The 21,382-nt window shown below is 45.3% G+C and overlaps 2 protein-coding genes across 5 annotated transcripts; one reads left to right on the top strand and one right to left on the bottom strand.

The window, feature by feature from the left end:
- Positions 1-440: 440 nt before the first annotated feature.
- On the bottom strand, positions 441-12,090 carry trim46b (tripartite motif containing 46b). Of its 4 annotated transcripts, none has more exons than XM_061760618.1 (12): positions 11,359-12,078; positions 8,721-8,982; positions 8,400-8,580; positions 7,835-8,033; positions 7,615-7,761; positions 7,353-7,448; positions 6,492-6,745; positions 5,705-5,826; positions 4,695-5,033; positions 2,409-2,638; positions 2,024-2,091; positions 441-1,809 (listed from the first exon to the last, which is right to left on the bottom strand). In XM_061760618.1, the coding sequence occupies exons 1-12, from the start codon at positions 11,416-11,418 to the stop codon at positions 1,362-1,364; spliced, it is 2,406 nt and encodes an 801-aa protein (XP_061616602.1). In that variant the 5' UTR covers positions 11,419-12,078; the 3' UTR covers positions 441-1,361. The 4 variants fall into 4 exon arrangements, 3 of the variants coding, with proteins under 3 accessions (XP_061616602.1, XP_061616603.1, XP_061616604.1); XM_061760619.1 differs by lacking the exon at positions 11,359-12,078 and adding an exon at positions 10,673-10,758; XR_009786163.1 differs by lacking the exon at positions 441-1,809 and adding an exon at positions 3,957-4,018 and having other exon boundaries at positions 11,359-12,089.
- A 74-nt stretch (positions 12,091-12,164) lies between these two features.
- s100a10a (S100 calcium binding protein A10a) lies at positions 12,165-19,506 on the top strand. The gene is made up of 5 exons (XM_061761055.1): positions 12,165-12,325; positions 13,192-13,354; positions 14,265-14,427; positions 19,056-19,201; positions 19,286-19,506. Exons 2-5 carry the CDS (start codon positions 13,214-13,216, stop codon positions 19,424-19,426), a joined length of 591 nt encoding a protein of 196 aa, XP_061617039.1. The 5' UTR covers positions 12,165-12,325; positions 13,192-13,213; the 3' UTR covers positions 19,427-19,506.
- Positions 19,507-21,382: the final 1,876 nt, after the last annotated feature.

Here is a 21,382-nt window from a genome sequence, read left to right as displayed (position 1 = left end):
GTTACCTGCAGTGTGGATGAAGACGATGGTGATGAGCATGCCGGTGCTTTGCTGCCCTCTATCGGCGAAGCGTCACAACACACTCTTTAAGCGGGCTTTATATGGAACATTTGATATACCAAATGTTTGGGTTCCTGTCGTGCCTGCCCACTTTTAAAATGTGAAATTTGAGTAAATCTTGAGTTGACTGGCTCTTTCTGAAAATGTATCTGCTTTCCAACCCCGCTGTTACATCACAGCTGGGCTAATTAACATCATAAAGAATGACATGTGCATACAACGTGTATTTGAAACCACATAGCCTTAGGGAAAGCCTGCTTAACTTAATGCAAAGGCACCACTCCATATTTCAAAAAGTGTTTCTTAAATTCAAGTAGAAATGATGACAAAAGAATCTTTCTTTTTTATTCATTCTGCGTTTACTTCTTTGTGTTTAAAGGACACTCGCTAACGTTACAATCAAGCGAGTTAAAAAAAAAAAAAAAAAAAAAAGCGAGTTTAAAAACAACTTTTCACTGCTGGCCGACTGTTGGTACATGTTGCTGTCAGGCGCACACACACACACGCATACATCCATGTGCAGAGGGGTGCAAATGGCATGGGGCTCATCATGTGTTTGAATTACACAACGTACAAACGCGAGCGTCGAAACTAGCGCTTTTAGCTGAGTGCCAGAGGTATAATTGCAGCTTCTAATGACAGCCTACTGCCTCTTGTTGTTCCTCCCTACCGCTAATTGACCACATTAAAACAATAACTTGGCATCAGAGTGCAGTTCTCGACGCCATAGGTCTACGTTTACTTACGTAAAGCACGCAAATTCGACACTTAAGGGCATGAAATGGTCAGTTTGACGCTAAAACAACGTTAGCTCTGTAAATAAATGTGCAGGCATCAAATGTACAGTACAGTGCTTAACGCATCTATTAGACCTGTTTTTGAAATGGTAAAAATGGGACTAACATGGCCGCTTCAAACCAAAATGGCAGACTTCCTGTGTCTTTCCGTGCATGGTTCCTTGAGACTTTTTTGTGGGTCTACTCATGATGGACATGTCCACCAAATTTCATGTTGCCAAGTGAAACTGGCTTCAGGGGCTGAATTTTCAAATAATTCCGGGGGGCGCTCCTGAACCAAATTGATCAGTATTGAATTTTTTTAATTTTGTGCCTAAAGCTGATACGGGTGGTGGTCCAATACATCCATTAAGCAGTGTATATAATTACATCTGGTGTCGGGTATAGCAAAGACGACGAAAGCGGTGATTCTTGCAAATAAAAACGTAAGAAACTTAATTACATTGCATATTTGTTGCCGTAGAAATGCTCTAAACGCAAATTACTGAACATTCTAAATTGTAATCAGTTGATGTTTAAATTGGAGCCACCACGCGGTTGGATGGTCACCCTCCTCACGGGCGTCCGGTCGGCCCCGCGGTTGGCCACCAGCTCCTGGAGATGCAGGGCTCCCCCTCCGATGAAGCAGAAGGCCGGGCACACCGGGCCCGAGCAGTCCACGTGACCCTCCCACAGGGGGCGCAGGGAGTGGGCGTCGTAGAACGCCACGCGGCCTTTCTCGAAGTCGAGGCACACGCCCAGCCGGGGGGGCAGCGGGTAGGTCAGGCCAACCGGCGGGGACGGAGCGTTGCCGTTGGGGTCCGAGCGTTGGCCGTTGTGGTGGTGGTGGTGGTGGTGGTAGCTGTGCTGGGGCAGGTAGAGCTTCCCCATGCCCATGGTGAGGAAGCAGAAGGGCGGGGCACAGTCCACGCCGTCCTCCGCACCGCTGTCGTGGCCGCTGTCCGGGTCGTACCTGCAGGGGGAGCCCATCACAGTCATTACCCAGACATTATTATTACGATCCTTCGGAGGCCTCGCCATGAAAATGAATGGTCGACTCGAAATTCGGTCTATTCTTAATCGTTGTTTACTCAACATTTTTAAAGTATCAGTACCGCTATCATTATTTGTGATACAAGGCTGTGTTTTACTTGGTATCACGTCAATTTATGGTACTGGCTACTAACCGGGGACTGGCCATGTCTTCTGGTAGATGAAACCACTCCTGCAGTTTGGACTCTAGTCCAACACCGACCTAAAAAGAAAGACAATCGGATTAGTCAGCCCATTAAAGCATCTTCAACTCCGTATACTTAATCTATTTGAGTTTTTTTAAATGTTATGTCAAATTTATATTACATTTAAATGGAAAAGAAATTCACAAAATATTCAAATTAGATATGTATAAAAATATGTATACATTTAAAAAAAAAAATCATTGTCCATACACAACTAGCCATGTAGTATATTTTACTGTATTGTTAAAAAAAAAACAGTCCAAATTTCCAGTTAAGTCCGGGTGTACCTAATGTTCTGTCCCCTGAGCGTTTATCCCCAAGCGTTCTCTCGTACCTTGACGAGGTAAGAGCCGGGCTCCACCGAGCACGCCCAGTAATGTCTCCCCTGCGTGATGGCCACGTCTCCCACCAGGAGGTCCGACGTCAGGTGACAGGAAGTGAGCGCGTGGTCGGCGGCCTGCAGCAGGGAGAGGCCGGGGACGCTGCGGGCCGCTCTTTGCTCCTTGCTGACCACCAGGCGGTCGGCGTGGAGACCCCAGCGAGAGTCCAGGTAGAAGTTAAGCACTGGAAGGGGGATGAGGACAGGAAGTCAGGAGCCGGGCAGGGTGGGGCCGGCGAGGTGGGTGTCAATTAAAGGCAAGATGGGAAGAATTTGGAGTGGTACTGAAGTAGACTTGAGGTTAGGGATAGTTGTACAGTGGTACCTTCAAGTTCAAGTTTATTCTGGTAAGTACCTACTTCCTGTGCCTACTTCCTGTTTAGATTAAATTGCTATTAGCTTGGTAGAATAATCTAGAAAAAAAAAAAATAATTGACCCCCGACACCAGTTTCACCAATCGTCATGAAAGTGGGACGCACGAAAAAGTCTCATGGACCCTTGCCCGAAACTGAACAGTCAGTCAGCCATTTTGTTTTAAAGCAGCCATCAGTAGGGCATCAAAGTTTGATAATCATTGGGAGGCTTAGCCATGAAAATGCCACAAATATCACCGATCAACATAGCATGTTTCTCATGACACAATGTCTGAAAAAGTCTTGAGGACCCATGCCTAAAATTTAACAGGAAGTTGGCCATTTTAGTTTGAAGCAGCCATTGGGAGGGAATTCCAGGGCTTGTACTTTGAAGAAGTCAAACTAGGGGATTCTCCCAAATAAGCCCCAATCAGAAGCAGGTATCCGAGTCAGATGGGTGAACCCAAATTGCAAAGATTTTTTGGCTAACGTAGTCTTATGTGGGTGAAGCATGGCGTTGATATTTGATGATCATTTGGAGGTGTCACAATGAAAATGACACCGGTTTCACCTGTCACCACGAAATTTGGTGGACAAGTCAATCACACCAGGACGAGTGAAAAAAGGACCCATGCACAAAAATGAACAGGAAGTCGGCCATTTTGGTAAATTCCAGGGCTAGTTCTTTGATGAACTCCTACTAGGGAATTAGCCCAAGAGGAGCCCCAATCAGCATCGAGTATCCTCAAATTGAACTTCAAGGTATCACTGTATGGACACTGGAGGGATGTCGATCTTTACACTGACCACTCGGGGAGAAGAATACTAATGGTATCACGTGACAGAGTTAAAACAATCTCAAGAGCAAATACAATTGAGAGAGGGATCGTTTCAATAGCAGGAAGGGGAAAACCTGCGGGGAGTCACTCAAGCGAAACCCCGATTTTAGAAAAGCCCCGGATTTGGAATCCGATCTGATTGTTAACCCTCGGGTCTTAACAATCTGAAAACCTCATTACCGCCGAGACTCATCTCGTTAGTGTGCAAAAGATGGGAAAAGCGGCGGATGCGTGGAATGACCACAAAGAGATAGCAAAGAAGGGATCGTTGTATGGGGGGGGGGGGGGGTCCCGGGATATGAATTCTTACGTTCCACAGGAGGCGTGTAGGTGGGTTGGCGGCATGGGAGGAGCGCTGAAGTGGATGACAGGCTGTGAAATGGAAATAACACGTGAGAGAGAGAGATGAGGAAGTGACGAGTGGATGGAAAAGGAATGGGGTGATAAGCAGAAAAGAGAGAGAGGATGAATTACAAACTGTTCACCACGGCTTGAAAAGCATGATTGTAGACGACGCAACCCACCAGATCGTTCCACATTTGTAGTCAATGAAAGCGCAATAGCCTAATTAAAAAAAAAAACTAAATAATGTTTGAAAACAAATATTTTGAAATGAAATGCGACTGTATTACATCAAAAGTTACAACAGAACTGTACATCGCAAATGTACGTTATGTACAGTTTGAATATTTATTTAGTGATTCTTTGGCGTGCCACAAGAGGGAGCCTACGTACCACTAGTGGTACATCTTCCACACTTTGAGAATCACTGTACTAATATACCCAATCAAAATACTAAATTCCAGTGGAAGGTTTACACACAAAATGAAAAATAAAGCCTCAGATTTAAGACTAAAATCGAATGTGTATGGTGGCAGTTGGCACTCACTTAATGCACATTATCGCCACCCGCAGGACTGGAGCGGTACTCAATTACCCGACATGTCATGATTTTTCTAATCAGAACAAGTCGGGACATGTTTAGAAGTTTTTGGGCCTTGGCGGAGGTCGGTACATTACAGTTTCCTAACCTTTTGGTCTCCCTCACCTGGTGCCGGTGGGGTGTGCAGGTAAACCTCCTCGCTGTACTCGCCGTAGCCCGCCTTGTTGCAGCCCCTCACCCGCAGCACGTACACGCTGTCCATCTCCAGCCTGTCGATGACGGCGCTCGTTGCGCTCACCTCGTCCAGTCTCTGCCAGCCCCAGCGGGCGGCGGCCAGACCGCCCCTGTTGCCGCCCCGGGACGCCCCCCCCGGCACCACACCCCGGCGGCGGTACTCCACCGAGTAGTGCCAGGCGGGCGCCGATTCCGGGGGCAGACGCCAGCTCAGGTAGAGCTGGTCGTAGGCCAGGGAGTGCTGGGTGTCGAGGACTGGGGCCAAAGGAGCTGTGGCGACCAAAAGGAAAAGAACAGCGTTACATTTAAAATTGCAATAGAACAAACTTTAATTGAAAAAAAATGTAAATCAAATGTAATAAATGAAACTATAAGATTTGGAAAAAAAAATTCAAAGAAAAAACAAATTTTTCAGAAAAAAAAAACAAAACAAAAAGTACAGTCCATGTAATTCAATATTTTTTAGAATTTTTTTAATTTTAAAATGCTAAAATATTCATTAAAAATCATGGTGACAAATATTGCAGTTTTACAACATAAATAAAAATAGTAGTTTCTTTTATGTTTATTTTAGTTCTTAAATTTAGCGTAACTTTGAACCAAACTGTATTTGGTGGAGTTTATTTGTTCCATAATGTATTATTTAACTTATTATTAAAAAAAAACGTAAAGATTGAAAATGCGAATGTAAAGTACACATTTAAAAATAATATTTTTGTAACTTAATATTTGCAGAACAATTTATTTGAACTCAATTATTTTTGTATTAAGGGAAATCATAACCGAAAGGAAAATATGAACGAAAAAAAAAGGACAAATACAGTAAAGGTTTATTGCACAATAGCTATAATGCAGTTTATGAAATCTAAATATTAATTTAAATGAATACATAAATTCTTTTCTTTTTTATTTTAATTTTAATTTTTTTGTCTTGTCCTTACCTTGGATAAAATTCAGCTCCGTGAGCAGTTTGAGTTCTTTGGATACCTCCAGCTGGAAATGCCTGAAGGACGGATCAGCGGCCAGAGCAAAATGCTGAAGGTTCTCAATCGCTTTGCTGAACCTGGAACAAAAATGAGTCGAATGGTCAAACTTCGCCGCCACGCTCCGCCCACATGTAACCATCTGTGTCGTTCATCTGGTTCCAATTTGGTAGCAATCAGACAAAATCTCTCGAGCAAATTTGTCTTTGAAGTTCCCCTGAAAATGCTCCAAATTTGACCCTAAAATGGCCTCTTCAAACCAAAAATGGCAGACTTCCTGTTTTTTTTCCTGGGAATGGCTTTTTGAGTCTTTTTTTTTTGTGTGCGTCTACCCGAATTGGAAATTTTACGTTCCTAAGTGAACGTGGCTTCAGGGGCTGAGTTTCTAAAACATTCCAGACCCTGAATGCTCACTTGCAACCAAAACGGCAGACTGCCTGTGCTTTTTCGGGCGTGCATTCTTGAGACGTTTATGTGCGTCTGCTCATGACAGACTAAGTGAAAGTGGCTTCCGGGGCTGAATTTAAAAAGAACATTTCCAGATCTTAAAATGTCTGCTTCAACACAAAATGGCACACGTCGTATGCCTTTTCGTGCATGGTTACTTGCCTCACTAATTATATTTCTTTGTTGTGGCCCGAGAGTCTAAAACATAATCCAAATAAAAACCAAACCAAAACCAGGAAGCGTTCCCAGAGAACAAGAGTCGTTTTGTTTCCTTTCCAAGAACACTTTCACGGCGCACCTGTTATGCGTCTGGCGAGCGGCCTGCACAAAGCAGGGCTGGTCCGTCTCCTTCAGCAGCTCCTGCGAGAAGGCGACGAGGCCGGCGTGCTCCATCAAGCTCCGCCGCTCCGCCACTTGAGCGGCCAGCGCCTCGCCGCGCTTGTGCCGCGTCGCCTCCAGCGCCTGGGTGAGCGAGGAATGGCGCTCGGCCAGCGCCGCCGTCAGGTCCCTGATGCTCTGGGCCAGCTGCTCGCGGGCCGACACGCTGTTCACCTGCACCGTTCACCATCATTCGTCCTGCGTTATTTTGGTTGTGTCGCCAGAACAAGTAGTATGACATTGCTGTTGCTGTGCGCCCGTTGTTCTCTCATCGCTCCCCGGGACGCTTTACCTCCTAGCTTTGCCCGCACACAGTGACGAAAGACTTAAATAGTGTTGCCTCTCTGTCTAATATACGTGCGTTAAATTTGGGAGCAATAGAACATAATCTGTAGGGTGGGATTTTCTTCAAAGGACCCAAAAATGGCCACTTCATATCAAAATGGCTGCCTTCCTGTGTCTTTTCAACTATGGCTTCTTGAAGCTTTTTTTTGTGCGTCTACACATGATAGACACGCCTACCAAATTTCAAACTTGCTTTCGGGGCTGATTTTTATTTTTTTAAATACTGTATTACAGTAAGCAATAATCAGTAGTGATTGACATGTCTCTCGTCCAATGATACATCTGCAGCGACCGAAAAGCCTCGCAGTGTCACTGCGATGCTTTTTTAAATGCCCATTTAGTGGAACTCTTTACTCGAAATGTCTCGCATTACTGCATTAAAATGATTTTCGTCCATGTCTACCATCATTTCCTGCGTGTATGCTTTGCTAATCACCTCAGTCTGAGTGATGGCGCTCTCCAGTTGCGTAATCTGAGCCAGCACCGTGTCCTGGTTGGACAGAATGTAGTTCATCTCTTTTGTAATCTTCTCCTATTCCCCCCCCCCCCCCCCCCCAGAAAAAAACAAAAAACAACAACACATCAATCACAAAATGAGACAATCGCAGTGTTTTGTTTCAACTGATGCTTAAAAAGACAAAAAACACAATAGGCGAATTTGAGAATACTGAACTGCGAAAACGAAGGGATTGCTGTACCTTGAGGGCTTGGTAGGCTTGAGCCACGGGCAGGATCTTGTGTCCCGTGTGCGTGCGACGCAGTTTGCAGAGCGGACAAAGCAGCCGCTGACAGGACCTGCAGTAGAACTGCAGTTTCTCCTGGTCGTGCTCCGTGCAAGTCAAAACCTGAGGAGCGAGATGAATTCAGACGCACGGAACGCAAGACGGCTGGGATAATCTAGCGAGGGCGGCGTGTTGCCTTGGGTCTAAAGTTGAGCGTGGGCAGGATGTGCTCGTGCTGCGCCCGCGGCGTCCCCCACGGGTGGTAGAGCTTGAAGCACTCGTTACAGAAGTTGGCCCTGCAGTCGCCGCAGCCCTTGGTGGCCTCCAGGGCCTGCGGGGGCTTGCAGAACTGGCACATGATGGCCACGCTGCCCAGGCTCACCGTGTGCCGGTACCTGTCGACGCAGGTAGGGGGCGACAGAGAACAAACAGGGTGTGTTGTTTGGTTAGTTCGTCGAGATTACACCAAAAAACAACATGATGTCAAAGTTTGTGGCGTAAAGTTGACGGTGCAGTTCGTCGGCTTGCATGGAGACGCCGCGGTCCATGCATTTACTGCTCGGCATCTACAAAGCTGAAGTTCAAGGTGAATGTCTTTACTCTAGAGCAGATGTGGCATCTGTAAAGCTGACGTTCACGCTGGAGATTGTCTGCTTGCACTGGGGACGAAGTGATCCACCGGAGTCACCCGATACAAGTATGTGTCACGGTAGTCGTAGCACAGCTGCCGCTTTTAGCGCAAGTGTGCGTAGCGGACCGACCTCTCCACGATGCGCTCCAGGGTGAGGTTCCGCAAGCAGTCGGTGAGGCCTTTCTCGCCCAGCTCCACGTCACGGCCGCAGGGCACGCAGGTGAACATCATGGCAAGGGGCGGGCCCTCCTTGCGCCGCCGCCCCGGGTATCCCGGCGAGCGGGGCGTGGACGGAGAAGGCGAGTGGGGACCTCGAAAACCGGAAGCAGATGGAAGACATGATACGTTGACACTTGTGCAACGCCGGGTACACCCAATGAGAGCCAACGCGAGAGCAAATGGCGGCCTCTGCTCTAAGAGAAGCCATCCAAAAAATGAATTGAGTTCTCACCCGCCCGGAGCACCCTGTCGATGGGCCGCTGCTCGGCTTTGGGCGTGGGCCTGCGCAGCTGTCGGGGGGAGCGCGTGTTGGGCGTGGAGGCCGGGGAGTTGGGCTCGGCGGGGAGGTCCGGATGCGGGTACCCGCTGGCCACCAGGACCTCGCAGGCGCACATGAGGCACACGCTGTGGAGGCACGGCAGCACCACGGGCTGCTTGACGATGTCCTTGCACACGGGGCAGTGCAGCTCGTGCTCCAGGCTCTTCATGTTGGACTGCAGCGGGGGGGTGGAACAAATCGAAGTCATTGAACGAGGAGAACAGTTTATTCCACTTCAGAGGGCGTAATGCAGCAAAATGGAGATTGTGGAGTCTAATATTGCAAAATCCAGAGCTAAAGTATAACAACAATGGAGGAGAACGAGGCTGTCCTGTATTTACTTCTCACCTTTTACTGGAGGGGGCACTGTGCAACCAAGGGGAGACTGTGGAGTCTAATGCAGTAGTATCCAGAGCTTTTTTTTTTTTTTTTTTTTTTTACTTTCTTTAGGTTTAGGGCATTCAACTTGGGATGCTCCACCATGTGAATAACACGAGAAAGTAGAGGCCGTAGCACCGTGGGTCATCATCCTTGTTAAAAATGCATAAAGTGCAGATATGAAATATTGATAATAAAGCCCAGCCTTCCATTTAGAGCAGCAAGCTTAATACAGTCTCACCCACATGGACATTTCTCACCAATTTTTGCAAGGGTGTGTACTGTATTCTTGTGAAAGTCTTTCTATTTTAGGGATCCCGAATAAGTCGTCCCCCCCGACCACCACCCATAAAACCTGACGGCAGATTTGAATGATTAAAAAAATGGGCTTGTCCACACCGTGACAACGAGGCACTCTGAAGCAGCCACGCCAGCGGGAAGTCCACACACTGGGTGACTGCCAGACTTGCAAAAAAATTAATACGTACGTAATAATTAGTACTTTGCGCGTCTGCCTTCTCCGCGTGATGCGCATGCGCTCACAGCCAACAACGAGGCGCTCTAAAGTGGTCATGCCAAGGCAAAGCCTTTGTTCCATGTGCTGGTTTTCATGTCAGGAAAAAAAAAGCAAATATTCAACCTCGCTCTCTTGATTTCTCTACACGACGTTGCTCGCACTCACGGCGAGCAACGAGGCGCTCTAATGTGGCCGCGCCATCGGACTATTCGAAGGGAATCTCTAATTTCAGGCATGGCATGGCCCGCTAGCTAACTGCACGTTGCGTATGCGTCGGATGCCAACGAAAGCGCTCAAGTTCTTGTCTCCCTTAATTGGTCGGGAAAATGATCATTTAGGAACTACAAATGATGTATCTTTGTTCATCTATCTATGCCTGTGACATATAATGACAGGCAGAAGAATGAAATGCTCTTCCACTAGATGGCAGAAGTTGCAATTAACCTGTGTATCGGCTTTTCCGGATATTTTTGTTTGGTGGTGTGCCAGTGAGATGTTTCGAAAGTAAAATGTTGCTCAGTCGGTCCTGCTGTTTGGCAAATGCTCAAGGGTAAGAAAATGATGGACAATCGGAGAAGGCCTCGCTTTGCGCAAAACCTCAGCAAGAGGATGACAGCGGGTGACATCACGAGTTTAAATCACGATCTGACATGCGGGAACGCTTATGCCAGCACTCCGTGCAGCACAGTCGGCACTCTTCTACCCATAAAACGGCACACCGGACCTCCACCGAATAGCATCTGGATGGCTAATAGAGGCACAAAAAAAAAAAACATACAGTATAAACCTATAGGCCGCTACTAGTAATAAAACCAACCTGCATGATCATAACCTAATTTCTCCGTTCCCTTTTGTCTCCAATGTCATCCTGTCGCTGTCTTTTTCTCGTTTTAGAATGCCAGCAATCTCTGCATCTTGTGGCGCATCTTAGCCCTAAAAAGCGGCTGCCGCGGCTTTAGCGCGTCCTTACCTTCACCTGCGGGAACCTTGGCGCCATGACAGTTTACAGGCACGCACGCACGTTCGACGCAACGGCTTCACCGAGGGGAGGGGGCAAGGGGTGGGAGCGAGGGCGATGGAGGGGGAGGGGCGAGCACAGTCTTGTTAATATTAATATATTTCCTAATAAAAACGCATAAAGCGACAATGTTATGTTGAACCGAATAGGCATCGTGCGATTGTGATTTATAGCCCCCCTTCGAACATGCATTGGCGCAGCATCCAGCTCTGTCGTCTCCATGGTAACGAGCATCCCTTGGAGACGGTACATTCTCGACCCGCACTGGCTGCAGCCATTTTGCTTTACAAAATGTATTTAAGGATTATAAATACATTTTGTAAAGCAAAAGGGAAGATATTTGCCACGTAATCAGACATTAAATCAACATTTTTGATCCCGAAAAAAATATCAAAAATACTGTACGTGAGGCAATATCCTCTCTGTAGATGTGCTCGAGCAGCAATCGACTGTTGCTGCCCTATCAAACGCCCTTTACCCTTTAATGTATATATTTTTTTCTATTTAGACACCAATTGAATAAATTGAGCAGGCCAACTGCTTGGAAACAGCCATCAAAATGGCGTGCATCTGCTAAAAATAGCCTCAAAATACACATTCAATACAGATAGAAGGTGTAAATGTACATATTTACTCACGCTGATGCGGACCAGAGCGTCCATGTTCGACGTGGCTGCCTTCAAATCCATCGCGTCCATATTTTAGCAGCTTGTTGACAACATCTGCAAAAAAAGCTGCCGGTAATCTGCCATAGTACGTACATACACACACACGCGCGCGCACACACACACACACGCATGTAAAAACAAGTATGACTCTTCGGCTGTTCAAATGACGTTATCGTTCAGTAAATTACTCGTTTTACAAATGCACTATTATTTTTTTTTTGTTTTTCCTTAAATGTAATGCAGGAGATTCGGTCTGGACCTCAAGCCAGACCACGGTAAGCCACGCCCACTTAATATAGGAACCAATCGCTTTCTAGGCTGATTCATTTGAAGTATTTTATTTTTTAAATTATTTTAGATTTGACTATCACCACTGTAATTCACAATATTTCTTTCTCCGGTCGTTTTTTGTTTTTTAAAAAAAAAACGTAATATTTGTTCTCGGTTGTTGTTTCGCGTATTAACCACCAGATGGCGCCCAACTCTCCTATTTCCACCTCTGACCGGGTTATTTATTTTATTTTTTTAACAATGCCAACGCTACTAGTGCACTTTATGTTGCATATATGGTTGATGTCCTTAGTCCCCACGAAATATCCAAAACATTTTTTTCGTGTTGTATGTGTTGTCAATCCAGATTTTCTGAGGATTTGCTGACTCAGTGACTCGGTCACCGAGCGCGTGTCTGCAGATTGCTGCATCACTCTCGTTGCACTCCGATGAGTCCGGTGTGAGTCGTCGACATCCTACCACCACTCCCTCTCCCACTCCCCACAGTCTAAAGTTTATTTGCGGTGGACGTCTGCTTGTGGGTTCGCTCACTTTTGACGCACACGCGGCGCAGCAGGGCGGGGCCTTCCTATAAAAAAAAACCCCCGAGCTGCACTTCTGAGCACAGCGTCTCCCGACCTCGTCTGAGTCCGAGCCTTTTTACACGGTAAGAATTTTCGCATTCATCCGTGCATGTTAATTATCAAACCTTTCATGGCTCAGCCCGCAGCTATGTTGTGTAAAATGGCTTATTTTGTAATTGTGCCCCATATTATAAGTGTGTGTGACATAAAGTGGATATAAATCCGCTTCTGTGTCTGGAAAGTAGAATAAGCAGTTTAAAAAAAAAAAAAAAAAAAAGAACATTATGTTAAGTTTTTTGTTTGCTCTTTAGGCTGGGCCTGGCATGCTAACACAATCTGTAAGTAAAAGGTGTGGCCCTTGTAAGGGTATCTTACTGGAGCAAAGTCAGTTTTGTTGTAAAAGTGCTCCACTGTTTGAATTCAATCTTTAACATTAAGAGGGGGGGATGGGGGACACACACACACACACACACACACACATTTTCCACACATAACTACTGTGAGTTGCAGACAGTTTCGTCATCTGTGAGCAGGCTTCTTTTTTTCTTCTTTTTTTTTTTCCTTAACCCTTCACTTGGACCCAGCCCCCAAATGTTTTTTCTTTGCATGATGTGTCACCGCATTCCAACATGGGAAAACAACAGCAAAAAGAGCGTTTTCAAAAAGTATTAAGAAGCAAATTTGTGCTCGTGAAAGACAAACAATAGCAACTAAGCATGAGGAAAAACTTGATTCGAGGCGGTATTAGCCAGTCCACAAAGCACATATGTATGAAATGCGCTACAGTATAGAAAGACAAGGAAAAGTGTTTCTTCCAACTCCAGAGTAACGTGCGACTACGTTGCCTCTTATTATTCATTACGTCAGGCCAATGCGATTAGAAATGAATTGGAATGAATTGACATATTGCACAGTTGACCGACTCTGAATCGACACGCGTCGCCCTCAGTGCGAATCCAACCCGAGCGATCATGCCTTCACAACTGGAGACGGCCATGGAGTCCCTGATCTTGGTGTTCCACCGCTACGCCTCGAAGGACGGCAAGACCGGCACCCTCAGCCGGCGGGCTCTGCGGGACCTGATGAGTAACGAGCTGTCCAACTTTTTAAAGGTGCGCCGTCGATGCGTTGCTCGTTTTGCATCTTTTTGTGTCAGTGAACCCCCGTCGATCAGACCTACCTGCGATAAGTGGAAAATCTCCAATATAGAGAGACCATCGAAAAAAAACAGCAATTTTATATAGTTTTACACCTACCTGTATAATGCAGACATATGGGTATACAAAGAAGACTCAGTAAACTGCAGTAATGCTAGTCATTTTTCACAGAAGATAAGGAATGTCTGTGAATATTACCTTATCTGTCTACATTAGTTGCTGCAGCATTAGAGTTCAAATATCTGTTGCTTAACAGGTTACAACACCACAACATTGTTAGTTTCGTTAGCCGATCTATGGCATTTTATGTTATGTGTTTGCTTTAAGCTGGGGGACTTAGCTGGGGCAAAGTTACGTGGTTGTTTTAAACACGCGATGTGTAATTCTCTTTGTTTTATGTTTAGTTTGACAGTAAACTTCAACTTAGAGTGGCAAAAAACAGCTTGAAGATTTTATGTATTTATTGTTTTTGAATAATTGTTTACTATCTGCTCAACTGCTACTTGGTGTCAAGTTCGCTGCCACCATCTTGCGCTCGTATCTCAAATGTTTGCTCGCAAGTTGAATCAAATAATTGGCCAAGCGACGGCTTGCGTCGCAAATATTTCATAAGTCCGGTCACTTGTTAGTTGAGGTACTGTATGTCAAAGTATCCAAAATGTTCAAGCAAACCATATTATTTTGTCAAACGAAAGTCCGCTAGCTTAATGTGAATTGCCATAGACAGGCTAATGGAGTTTGGCCTAGATGTTATCGTAATTCTGAACCTTAAAACAACTGCTGCTTTACTCACACAGAGCAGCAACACATACAAACTAAGCATACAACAATACTGACAGGCATATATTCTCTCTGCTCTGTGCAGTGCCAGAAGGACCCGGCTGCCGTGGACAAGATCATGAAGGACCTGGACACCAACGGGGACGGGCAAGTGGACTTTGAGGAGTTTGTGTCCCTGGTGGTGGGGCTGTCCATTGCATGCGAGCAATGCTATCAGGCGCGCATGAAGAACGTCGCCCAGAAGAAGTAGAAGAAACGGTTTCCAGAAAAGAACATCATTCTGTAAAGCATGTCAGTCTTTTTTTTTTTTTTTTATTGTCCATTAAAAAAAAATTTTTAAGTTTAATGTCCATTAAAATATGTCAAAGGATTTCAAACCCACCACAAATGTTTTATTGTTTCTCTTGTGTGACACGTTTCCTTGGAAACCGTGTATGACAATACAATAGCATCACCATATGTTGCCGACGATTATGACAAGAATTGATTAATTGTAAGACGTCAACATATGTGAGCGAAGAGAAAACAAGCGTGTTTAAGATCGCCAGCACATCATAAATAATATCGATTTGTTTGTATCGATACCGTATCGTAAGCGATAACAATACGTTGCAATGTCGATAGTTGATGTGCTGATATTTGATGTTGGTGTGTTGATAGTGTATCGTGAGTTAGAATGATACCATACGTCTATACTTAATGCTAGTGTATCGATACTATAATGAGCTATAATGATACGATACATTTCGCTGTCGCTAATGCAAATTTATTGATACTGTATCATTAGCTACACACAACACATTGCAATGTCAATATCCAATGCCGGTGTATCAATAGCATATAGTTTACAATAGCAATATTTCAATATTTGATGCTGGTCTATTGATACGGTACCGTTAGCTTTACTAATACAATGTGTCAATATCTGATGCGGTAGTATCTATACCGAATTGTGATCAAAATCGATACAAAACATTGCATTGTCATGATTTAATGCTGATGTATTGTGAGCTACAAGGACAGCCCACAGCAATATCAAAATATTTGATGCTGACGTATCAATAGGTGTTGGTACTGTATCGTGATATATAAAGATACAATATGTTGACATTTGACACTGCTGTAACCATACTGCAATGACGAAAAGTAATAACGATATGTCCCGATGTTGATATTCGACACCATTTTATGATCTTTAAGGATATGCAGTGCCGATATTTTGCGCTGTTTTGATACCGTATCGTGAGCTTTAAGAATACGACACGTTGCGATGTCAATATTTAATACCCGCAGAAGTACACGATCTGTTGCTGCTGCTGTATCGTATCGTGAGCTATAAGATTCAGATACCATGTACCTGTATCGTGAGCTATAACAAAGTCGACATTTGATACTGTATCAGGAGGGATAATACTGTAACATGAAGCATGAAAATGCTCATTTGTCCCGCCCTTATAGGTGCAACGGGCTAACTCCCACCTGCAGTTTAAGCAACATGGGAGTCAAAGTGCAGACGAGCCGCACCCCATTTTTGTTGATACCAACTTATCGCTATGCTGGGGAATCGCTGGAATGTTCCGCCCACACGCTCTCTCCGTTATAGCATGATTTAAGTCTCATAGAGGCCGCTGGTGACTGTGAGGAAAGACGCCTTATGAGTCAACAGTGTTTTTCCACTCAATACCGTTCTTTGTGCCCCATGTCAGCCGAACGTTCTTGTGTAACGGCACAGGGCGGGGGCGGGGGGGAAGGACGAGCCAACTTCTACCAATCAAATGCAGGCCCCCTTGGATTGTTGTTAAAATGCACTTCTTAAATGTTGTACTCCGTGATTGGTTTGATTGGAAACGTGTGCTGCAAGAATTTTCCAACCTCAGACAAAAAAACAAAACAAAAAAAGGGGCCTGGAAGTCACAAATCGGGGCAAAAGAGTCTGACCAGTAACACACGCCCTCTTGCCAGTTGTCATAGTTACAATGCAAACATAGGCAGGTTGCTAGGTTACAATGCAGTGTGTGTCTCTATGTGTCTGTGTGTGTATTGCTTTGTTTTTTTCCTGAGAGTGCAGTGCTGCATTTTGACCACTAGATGGCATAAAAGAAACAACAATGTTAAATGTGTCTTTCAGGGGCCTTCGGGGTCATAATTCAGCATTAGCACGCTCACGCGCAGTAGTAGAATTCCTCCACTCTCACACACTACTAAAACGCTCTCACACACCCAACTGAAATCCTCTCAATCACAAAAGGGAAACACTCTCACACACACGATTGAAATAATCTCACTCGTCATACTGAGATGTGCTCATATGGATATACTGATATGTTCTCGCACGTTATACTGAAATGCTCTCATACAACATGTTGAAATTTGGGTTTCAGTAGTGTGTGAGAGCATTTCAGTCGAGTGTGTGTGTTTCAAGAGGTTGTGTGAAAATCAAATTGATACTACTAATTTGGTCTGTCTGTTTTGACATAACCAATTGAAAGTAGCGAACAAATCTATGAATGCTCTTGAACGTTGGAAATGTTTGGGAAGTGTTGTAAAATGGCACCTGTTTCCTCGTTCTGCGAAAGTCTGAATGGTTTTTTTTACAATAGGGAGTGAAAATAGTGAGGTTAGATAAATTTGAGTAGGCTTGTTTTGTTGAAATCGATCACTCTAATGCTTTGTTGCAGAAGGAAGCCCGTGCAGATTACTTTCTGCCTAATACACGGGTATAGTCAGCTCATTGTTGTATGTATTGCATCACTCATGGCTCTAAGTCCTTTGAAAAAGAGGTTTGGAAGATGATGTACCACAGGCATTTGCTTTTGTGAAGTTAAAGACTTTTGTACAGTCGGTGGACTTTGATGGCACGGCTCGTGCTGGCACCGCCTTCGTACCGATTGGATCAATGACGTAATAAATTAGCGAGTGAACATAATTTTGGGGTGCTGTTGTGTTGATGTGGGTGTGCAACGTTATATGATGTCAATGTAAGTTATAATAGCAACTTGAACAAAGCGGTGTTTGGAAACTCAAGCAAGATGCCGTTTATTTATTTTTTGGGGTTTCCTGAAAAGTTGTCATTTTCAGAGTGCGAAGACTCAGTGACAACAGTGATGATATATAAAATATGAGTAAATACTGCCACTTTATGGTATAGTTCAGTGAAACGGTCTCCAGTTCTGTCGAGGACGTCACACCAAGACATGGCGGCGTATCAATTTTGGTCATGTAAAAGGGGCGTTTCCCAGGGCAGTTAGTTATTTACCGATTGCTCCAAAACTGATTGATATTATTGGAAACGGCGGCTAGTTTCATTGTCTTGAGCAAAAAAGTTTTTGTGGAAATGTAGCTCATCTGGATGCTATCGGGCCTTTAATCAGAGAGAGTGAATGAAAGACATTTTTTTGCATTAGTCTCACAACAGACTGACAAAAATATTGTGTTGCCACAGCACTGAGTTGTGTGTGTGCGTGTGTGTGTAATGCGCTTTGGGGTGAGTGACTGTGAGTCACAGCCCCCGCCACAAAAAATGCAAGCGAAGGAGAGGGGAGAACAATGTACGCAGTGACTCGAACTTGCCAATTTAATCAACTTTTCGGTATCTGAATGAAGTTTAGTGGAAAGAAAGTGAAACAACATGCGAATGTAATGAAAAAAAATGTCCTTTTTGGCCGTTCGTTCCTCACGTTACGCAACAGAATGTCGTTTTAAAAAAGGAAGTAGAGTCGAAGTGAAAAAAGAGCCGAGGGAAGGAGGAGTGAGGGATGAAAAGAGGATCGGCGAGGGAGGGATGACGGAGGGTGTGGTGGAAGTATAAAGCCGTCCCCGCATCCGCTTCCTCATCAATTCATCCCTGCACTCTTGACTCTTCTGTACGTTCAGACGCACCGACTCAGGTGAGTGGAAAATCCCACTAACAGAAAAGTAGTTTGACCCGCTTCCGTGGCTGACCTATCAACTTCGAGTGAAGTTTGTAAAGGGTGCGCCTGTGTGTTCTTACTGGCTTTGCGAGGCTTGCCGCGGTTACATTATGTGCACCCGACGGCGGTTTGCACGGACGACCACACCCGACGAAAGGCAGGTCGAATGCTTGAGACTTTTTTTTTGTTTGTTTTTTCCTCTCAGCACATGCAGCTTTAACCCTTTGCGTGCTCCTCCAATTCAAATTGCATAAAGTCAAGTCTCGACGGGCTCGGCTGAAATGGTGCGAGTATTCTCCTGCACGACGACGGCGTACCACTCCACTCTTCAGGGTCCTAGTACGGTTGAAAAGCAGGGTTGAATCAATTCCAAAAAAAAAAAAGATTTCATCTAGCGGTGGTTTAGACAAAAGCGTTGTTGTTTGATTGTCTTTTTTTCCTCCTGCACACCACGCCCTCGACTTGAGGATAGAATAAACAAAAGCTCTTTGGTAACATGCCAGTGTTTCACCACCACAAGGCCTCTGGTGGTCCCAGTGGGCAGTAGACATGCACAGGCGCCACTCGGCAAACTAGAGGGAGCCATAGCATTCAAAGACTGGACTGGACTGGACTGTGCTGACCTCTTTAAATCCAAGCTGCGGTGCCAAGGGCTGGAGATTGCAAGTGTCGCTGAGGAATGTGCTATAATCATTGCATGTATTAAAGGGAGGGGTTTGTTTTTGTTGTGTTTTGTTTTCACCCTAAATGAAGAGACTGAATGTAAGCATTGAGTAAAACAAAATGGAAAAAAAAAAGGTATTTACTCTTAAAAAAAATACTTTTTCATGACATTACCGTGTGCTAGAAAACGAATATATGTAAAGGTAAAAAAATGTAAGCATCGACCATTCACCAAAAATTCAATCATTTTCTCAAAACAAATATATTTGTAAATGACTCTTCCATTGTGTGTGCGTGTGTAGCAGCCATCATGGGTGAGGTTCAGACTGCCATATTTTTACTCATCGACGCCTTCAAACAGTACGCCGGCACCGACGGCGACAAGAACTCTATGAGTAAAGCAGAGGTGAAGGAGATGTTCAAAAAGGAATTCGGGTTGGAGATGGGGGTGAGTGACCGCGCAGCACACTGCCAAATCTGAAACAAAAAGCTGTGTTTAAAGTCGTTCCGCGCGCGCGTGTGTGTCGAGTAGAAAGCCAAGGACCAGGTGGGCATCGACCGCATCTTCAAAGATCTGGACGCCAACAGTGACAACAAGGTGGATTTCCAGGAGTTTGTCTGCCTGGTGGCTTCCCTCGCTATGTTGATGCGTGATCCTCCGCTCTCAAAATAGAGCTCGTGTGTCCAAAACGCCATCAAACACCAATAAAGTCATACATCATGTCATACAATAAACGCCATTGAAATACTCAACCTGCGGTATGTGTGTTTTTGTGGAAATGATGTATAGCATAATTAGTTATTTAGTCGAACCATGGACTAGTTTTGCGGGATTGATCTATTCATCGGTGAAGCGACGGAGTGCAGTACTTGGCTGAAACCAGCATGGGCGCTGTTGATTCAATCAGTATGCGATCTAAAGAAGAAGAACACAGTAGGTGTATTGGTACCGTATCATGAGCTGTTTTGTTCATTTTTATTCACATCAACGCTGTCCATGTTTTATTGACACTTTGTCACAGTCATACAACATGCATTGTGTGTTTCACAAGGAAAACTGGGGCTTTTCCGTGTGTGTGTGCGTTTTCTGTAACTGTCCCAATTCTCTCACTGTAGACAAAAGTGCAGCATAAATGAACTGGAAAGCGTGAATGGCCTGAAGCCACGACAATGAATGAAGATACAGTAAATGTCTGCCAGTGTTAGCCCTGAGACAAACTACCCTGTGTCACGATGTCGTAAAATTTGATTTTGTTGTTGTTGTTCGTGCCAATTTATCAAAATGTGTATCATAAACATTGATTTTTCATTTTCTACTTAAGGACGGGTGTTGAATCTAATGTTGTGAAAGCAAACCGAGGACCCTCTGTAAGCTGGCACCTTGATTGACGATTGACCCGACTTAGCAGTTTTTGAGATACGAGCAGTCGCTTGGCTGATTTTTGTCTTGAGTGGAGGCAGCGAACTTCACAACGAGCAGCAGTTTGGCGGAGGCCAAGTGCTTTCTTCAAGCTGTTTATTGCCACTCCCAGATGAAGTTTACAGTAAAACAAATGACTACTATAGCAATAGTCCGGCGCAATGGCCATTGTTCAAAGGGCGCCGAGACTTCAAGGAGTGTATGCGGTTTAAAGTGGCGAGTAGTGCGATAATCTGGGACAATGTCGATTGTGCAAATGTTGCAGATATTCCTCAATTAGTTTGCAAGTGGGGCAGATGCTACTCTGGCACGAGTGGCCAGGATTGGTCAACAACAGATATGCAGATAGTTTGCATTGATCGGTAGCGCCTACCTGAGGGAAGGAGCCGGAAGAGCCGGTGACCGGGATGCGGCGGGTCCGAGAGGATTTTGCACGCTCTTGTCTTAGTTCTGGCAAGTCCTCAAGGGTGGGTAGGGGGGTACCGACAATCCTTTCAGCAGTTTTGATTGTCCGTCGCAGTCGGAGTTTGTCCTTTTTTGTAGCAGCGCCAAACCAGACTGTGATGGAAGAACACAGGACCGATGCAATGACCGCTGTGTAGAACTGCCTCAGCAGCTCCCGTGACAGGCCGTGCTTCCTCAGAAGCCGCAGGAAGTGCATCCTCTGCTGGGCCTTTTTGAGGACGGAGTTGATGTTGGTCGCCCACTTCAGGTCCTGAGAGACTGTAATTCCCAGGAACTTGAAGGTCTCGCCGGTTGACACAAGGCAGCTGGACAGCGTGAGGGGCAGCTGTGGCGAAGGATGCCTCCTGAAGTCCACCACCATCATCATCATCATCATCATCATCACGACATCGGTTCGTTGAGGTGCAGTTATTAAATAACCGTTTTTTTGGGGGGTTTTGTCGGATTAATGTCTTTTGCGTTCATTTCAATGGAGAAAGATGATTTGAGGTAGACGAGTGTTGCTGCATATTTGCACCATGAGGCCAAGGAGGACTGTTGGCGACGCCCCCCGAGTGAGGTCACGTTGCGTGGCCGTGTCCCGTGACGTTCCCGATGGGCGGCTAGTCAACAACAGCCGCTGTGTGTGTGCGTGCGGCGGTAGTAACGCCGCAGCAGGGACGGAGCCGGAGTGTGTTGTTTTGGATCGCAGCCCCGCAGACAGCCAGCGCCGACCGGAGGGCAGCAGTCAGCAGTCAGCAGGGG

The sequence above is a fragment of the Phyllopteryx taeniolatus genome, chromosome 21 (assembly GCF_024500385.1).
Source record: "Phyllopteryx taeniolatus isolate TA_2022b chromosome 21, UOR_Ptae_1.2, whole genome shotgun sequence".
Taxonomy (NCBI): Eukaryota; Metazoa; Chordata; class Actinopteri; order Syngnathiformes; family Syngnathidae; genus Phyllopteryx; species Phyllopteryx taeniolatus.
This window is presented reverse-complemented; position numbering and strand designations above follow the sequence as displayed.